The 6,659-nt window shown below is 39.2% G+C and overlaps 1 protein-coding gene across 1 annotated transcript; it reads left to right on the forward strand.

Moving 5' to 3' along the window:
* The first annotated feature begins 654 nt into the window (after positions 1-654).
* PTGS2 (prostaglandin-endoperoxide synthase 2) lies at positions 655-6,439 on the forward strand. Its single transcript, XM_036344070.1, has 10 exons — positions 655-706; positions 1,409-1,525; positions 1,645-1,788; positions 2,307-2,450; positions 2,878-3,059; positions 3,724-3,807; positions 3,933-4,179; positions 4,476-4,762; positions 5,126-5,273; positions 5,422-6,439. Exons 1-10 carry the CDS (start codon positions 655-657, stop codon positions 5,829-5,831), a joined length of 1,815 nt encoding a protein of 604 aa, XP_036199963.1. The 3' UTR covers positions 5,832-6,439.
* Positions 6,440-6,659: the final 220 nt, after the last annotated feature.

Consider the following 6,659-nt stretch of genomic DNA (forward strand, 5'->3'; position numbering starts at 1 on the left):
TGTCGGGATTGCAACTTCCCAGGCTTTCCAAAGACCTGGGGACCCAGACAAGGCGGCGGTGACGCTGTGACGCTGGAGGGGGGAGGGAGGGGATTCCCTACGTGCGCTCCGGAACCTCCAGGCGCTCCTGCCAGCAGACGAACCACTACCTAGTCCCGCCACTTAAGGCTGGGAAAAGGCGCAAACCCGAGCTCAGGGGCAGAGGAACTGGGGATGGGGGTGGGGGAAGGAATGGAGGGTAAAGGGTAAAGATAGGAGTGGGGATGGGGGGTCGAGGGGGTAGCAATCGGATTTGCACCCACCTTGGGGAAGCCGAGAAAGAGCAGTTTCCCGAGTCCCTGATTTTGTCATTTGCGTGGGTAATCCTGCCCTGACCCGGGTCTTACGCAATTTTTAAGTTGCGGGGGGGTTGGGCGGGTAGGAAAGAGCCAGTCATAGCGTCACGTGGGCTAGTGGGGTAGTTTTCACGCATAAAAGGAAGGTTCTCTCCGCTAGCTTGCAGTTGTCAAAGGACTCGAGAGAGCGCTCACAGAGCACGCCCAGGAATCCCGCCAGCGCTTCTCTAGCTCCATCCAGCGCTCCTCCAGCTCCATCCAGCGCTCCTCCTGCGCCATCCACTGTCTGAGCGCACAAGCCGGGCTCCCCACCGCACAGATGCTCGTCCGCGCCCTGCTGCTCTGCGCAGCCCTGGCTCTCCGCGCTGCAGGTGGGTACCTGGCGCCCCGCGCCCCGTTCTGTAGACTTTGTAAAGAACTTGGACCACTTGACCGCCAAAGAACTGGGTAGATATCCCACCTTTGCCACCAGCTCTGATTATCAGGAACCAGTCTTATGGGTCTGGGTCTCTTTGCTCAACTGCTCGATAGGAATAGTGATACTAAGTTGCAGGTTGTCGTTTTAATGAGACAGGATGAGGTCAATAGATGTGGAATACTTGTGTGTGGTACCCACTGTTACTGAGTGGGAGCAATTGTTTTAAATACCCCAGTTAGTGCTTTCCGTCTCAGGAAAGCCCAGGTTTTTGTTTGTTTTTGTTTTTCAGATGGGCAAAGTGTTTTTAAAAGTAAGCTGTTTTTACTTTGCGAGTTTCCCTAGATCTATCCGTTTTAATTTTGAGAGAGCTACTTATTCGATCTCCTTAATGCTGAATTGAACATCTAAAACGTTACTGCGAAAAAGCTTAGCAACATGATATCCATTATCCTTATTTAGAATAGGAAGTAGGTATTACTGCTTTATAACCATTCTGTGAGGCAAGCTTTAAAAAAATTATTTTCCCATGACTATTTGTATATTTCTAGAATTGATTATTGTAAAGCTGATCCATAGGAAGTAAAACAAGTAAATGTTTAAGTCAAGATTAAGATGCTGGAGAACAATTTATTTACTGTCCTTACTTTTATTGTAGCAAATCCTTGCTGTTCCAACCCATGCCAAAACCGAGGTGTATGTATGAGTGTTGGATTTGACCAGTATACGTGTGACTGTACTCGAACAGGATTCTATGGGGAAAACTGTTCAACACGTAAGTTTGCCTTTGGGTGCCCTCATTTGGAAGGTGGATATATACAGTTGTCATTTTACAGATTTGCATCTTCTAATATGCCCCATTAATTTCGCCATCCTTTTTTTCTCTCATTGCAGCTGAATTTATGACAAGAATAAAGTTACTCCTGAAACCCACTCCAAACACGGTGCATTACATACTTACCCACTTCAAGGGAGTCTGGGACATTATCAATAATATTCCCTTCCTGAGAAATGCAATTATGAAATATGTGTTGACATGTAAGTACATTATCTTTCTAAGGTTTTCAGTTTCCTCAAAGGAAAAAAATTGTTTTTATAATACGCCAGATTACTAAACCTAATCCAAAAACATATTTCCAACCTTGTCAAAATGATTTTAAATATACTTTTTTAGTGTGTCTACTATCTTAATGGCAAAAAATATAGACATTTCAGTCCCACCCAGTTTATAAAGTTTTATCTCACAGTCAGAATTTTGCTGACAACTCTGCACATCTTTCCCAAGCTTCTTGGATGGTTACTTGAAAAATCAAGATGGTAGACCATTTGGTCTTGTGTAAAGTATATATACTTTCTTAAAGATGCATTTTAATGAATCATTCTTTTAAATTCAGTTAGAATTGAAAGTGTACATGTTTTGAAAGAGTATCATAGTTGGAATTAAATTCAATCTCGGGTGCTATTTTGCACATTTTACAATTTAAAAAAAAATGAATATTGATTTGCTTTGCATATGGGAACAAATTAAACAAAATTTTTTCTCTTGAAAATTTCAGCCAGATCAGATTTGATTGACAGCCCACCAACATATAATGCACACTACGGCTATAAAAGCTGGGAAGCCTTTTCGAATCTCTCCTATTATACCAGAGCTCTTCCTCCTGTGGCTGATGACTGCCCGACTCCCATGGGTGTGAAAGGTGAGTGAGAGGAGGCAGTGAGAGATGCATTGAAATGGGAGGAAGGGGTGGGGGGGAGGAGTGGATTGCTACTTAGAACATTTGACCCTACATTATCATTTATTTGCTAATAAAAGTCTAATTCTTCCTTTCTTAATGGAGATCTATGGAGATTTTTTTGAAACTGTGAGTCCATGTAGACTATTTTATGAAAGGGAATATCTTAATGCTTTTGAATTCTTTCATTAAAACTGGACTCATACTAGTTAAACAGCAGATAAAATTATTAAATAAGAAGTTGCTTCCCGGTGTCTTCGAACTCTCTTTATATTATGATCATGGTCACAACTGTATTTCTCCTGTAAGGGAGGAAGACCCTGGTAAATTGACAGTATACTATCTGCTTCCTTGAATATATGGATGAATTCTTGGCTTTCTCGTTTTTCAGGGAAGAAAGAGCTTCCTGATTCAGACATGATCCTGGATAAATTTATGATAAGAAGAGAGTTCATTCCTGATCCCCAGGGCACAAATTTGATGTTTGCATTCTTTGCCCAGCACTTCACCCATCAGTTTTTCAAGACAGATCATAAGCGAGGACCAGCTTTCACTAAAGGACTGGGTCATGGGGTAAGATAGAGCTAAATCAGAAATATAGCTAATCATAGTGAGGTGCTAACATTGAAGACCATGTATTTATTTGCCACACCAAATAATTCACCCTCTTTTTGAAAAGTGTCCTGTCTATAAAATTTTTAGTGGAGTTTCATTTTAACTCACTGGTTAAGTAAACACACAAACACACACACAGATATTTATAATTTGGCTCATATTTTTAGTTCAAAATATTAGCACTGCCAAAGTTATGTCTTTGAAAACATGTTTCTACATGTTTGTACCCTGATTATGCTGCTTTAAATATGATAAGGTGAAATTTTTGCAGCATTATATTTTGGGTTTCAATTCATTTATTAAGAATTTTATATCAATAATACATTTGCTAATGCCTTTTAAAGGAAATATCCATATCATTATACCAAAGCATATGATATATTAATAAGCTGCATAGGAGATACTAATGCCTTTAAACACAAGAGACATATATAGGTTTGTCGCTTCAGTAGATAAACATATTAACTTAGTATTTTGTGGCTATGAAAAAGGTGTTTTATTGAATATCTTTCACTGAAGCAAGCTAAATCATCAAATTGTTTAATAATAAATGATATCATGGATGCTTTATATAAGAACAACTTCAATAACAGCAAACTTAATTTTTTTAATAATTTTCCAGGTGGATTTAAATCATGTTTATGGTGAAACTTTGGATAGACAGCATAAACTGCGCCTTTTCAAGGATGGAAAACTGAAATATCAGGTTTGTCCCATTTGAACATTAAGAATTAGCTATGATTTACCCCTTTGCCTATATTTTTAAATCTCTGGTTGAAATGTATTTCTTAACTTTTAAGGTAATGTTTATTTATTACCATTGTTTTTTAGGTAATTGATGGAGAGGTATATCCTCCCACAGTCAAAGATACCCAGGCTGAGATGATCTACCCGCCTCATGTCCCTGAACACCTGCGGTTTGCCGTGGGCCAGGAGGTGTTTGGTCTGGTGCCTGGTCTGATGATGTATGCCACCATTTGGCTGCGCGAACATAACAGAGTGTGTGATGTGCTTAAGCAGGAGCATCCAGAATGGGATGATGAGCGGTTGTTCCAGACAAGCAGGCTAATACTGATAGGTAAGGAAGAGAAGAAAAGAATTTCAATACAACAGTCTTCCCCGGAGAAAACGAGTCCTTTACCTTTGCTATGTTTTAAGTCATTCTGGGGGAAATGTGGTGAATATAAAATTACATGCTCCATATTAACTTAATCCATGAGCATGATTATAATATAGTACTGTCTTTTGTATTCATGGTAAAAATGAAAAAGTAGAAGTGAGGGAATAGCACATCAACAAAATTTCATTTTGGTTGCTTGAAAGTTAATGATCAGAAAGAATTAATGTTCTAAATGTTTTATTTTGTGCAAATAGGAGAAACTATTAAGATTGTGATTGAAGACTATGTACAACACTTGAGTGGCTATCACTTCAAACTGAAGTTTGACCCAGAGCTGCTTTTCAACCAACAATTCCAGTACCAAAACCGCATCGCTGCTGAGTTTAACACTCTCTACCACTGGCATCCCCTTCTGCCTGACTCCTTTCACATTGATGACCAGGAGTACAGCTATCAACAGTTTCTCTACAACAATTCTTTATTAATGGAACATGGGCTTACCCAGTTTGTTGAATCATTCAGCAAGCAAAATGCTGGCAGGGTAAGCATTACTATTGAAAAACAAAATAAAACAGAGGACTAGTCTGTTTACTTACTAAAGAAAAGTAAATAGTTTGCTAATTAAATTCTCTTCTAGAAATAAGAAGCCTAACATTTTTTGAAAAGTCAAAGCTTTGAGTCTACAGTTATCAAATGGCAACATGTAATCACACCTTAGCTATAGGTATTTTTAAAAACTTTCTATAATCTTGAAGATTATAGAAATGAACATTTCAAACTTGAATAGTTTAGGTCTCAGTTGGGAGCATAGGTCTTAGTTACTTTGTACCAAGGAAGGCTTTTAAGATAGAAATTGTAAATATGCCTGAAAACGTTGTTTTATAATGTAATTCCTTTTCCCCAGGTGGCTGGTGGTCGAAATCTTCCCGTTGCAGTACGAAAAGTAGCCAAGGCCTCAATTGAGCAGAGCAGACACATGAGATACCAGCCTCTGAACGAGTACCGCAAACGCTTTCGGATGAAGCCCTATGAATCATTTGAAGAACTTACAGGTGAGTGTTTCTAAGCTGACAAGATTCAAAGGGCCTAGTGCAAACAACACAGAAGTTGGAAGCAGATTGAGTAAAGGGGTAAAACTATTTTGTTGCATTTTGTAAAAATTTACATCGGTTGTGTCTCTTGTCTCTGTCACCTTCACAGGAGAGAAGGAAATGGCTGCGGAGTTAGAAGCGCTCTATGGTGACATTGACGCCATGGAGCTGTACCCTGCCCTTCTGGTAGAAGAGCCTCGCCCAGATAGCATCTTTGGTGAGACCATGGTAGAACTTGGAGCCCCCTTTTCCTTGAAAGGACTGATGGGCAATCCTATATGTTCTCCTCACTACTGGAAGCCTAGCACTTTTGGCGGTGAAGTGGGTTTTAAAATCATCAACACTGCCTCCATTCAGTCTCTCATCTGCAATAACGTGAAAGGCTGCCCCTCTACTTCGTTCAGTGTTGGGGACCCACAGCCCACCAAGACAGTCACCATCAATGCGACCCCCTCCCACTCTGGACTGGAGGATATCAATCCTACCGTACTACTAAAAGGACGTTCAGCTGAACTGTAGAAGCCTATTGATCATATTTATTTATTTATATGAATGATTTCTTTTAATTATTTAATATTTATACTAAACTCCTTATGTGACTTAACTTCAAAAGGGGGTCTATCCTTGTGAAGATTTTTGTGTCAATGATTTAAAGATGTCTTTTCTCCGAGTTAAAGGGAAAAACATGTCATTTGACATCTTTTTACTTGAATTTCAGCTTAGACTTATAGTAAGAGCCACAGCAAAGACGTTTGAATATTTAAATGCTGTTACAAGATGGCAAAATGCTGCACATTTCTTTCTCCATTCCGATTCTTACAGTGTATCTTCCACGATACATTGGAAGCAACTACCTGCACACTGGTCCTTTGATTTTCTTCTAGCCATTTTGCTAAGAGGAGCTCTTCTGATCAGTTTACTTCTTCTATTTTGTTTCTCTGGTTTCAAGATATGAGTTCATCTTTCTTTGGACTCTACCTATATTTTCTTATCTGAACTTCTGCAAGTTTTCAGGAAAACCTCAGCTCAGGACTACTATTTAGCTCCTCTTAAGAAGAATAAAAGAAAACAAAAGCTCTCAAAAAAAAAAAAAAAAAGGCCTTGATAAAAAGGTGTGCTCACATGTTCAGTGAAAGACAGAGAACTTTATATTTAATTTTAACTATGTGTAACTGAAGAAGCTACAAAGAGACTTAGAAAGAACTGTAAGGGGTTCTTGACAAGAAGAGCTTTATATTCCTACTCTAAGGAATGTCCTTTTCCTTTAAAAACAAAAGCACACTATTCCTGAATAGTTCCCAGGAAGATAATGCTTCTTCTTATCCACATCTCATTGTCAGCTGACAT

Source organism: Myotis myotis, unplaced genomic scaffold (assembly GCF_014108235.1).
Source record: "Myotis myotis isolate mMyoMyo1 unplaced genomic scaffold, mMyoMyo1.p scaffold_m19_p_18, whole genome shotgun sequence".
In the NCBI taxonomy this organism is placed as follows: Eukaryota; Metazoa; Chordata; class Mammalia; order Chiroptera; family Vespertilionidae; genus Myotis; species Myotis myotis.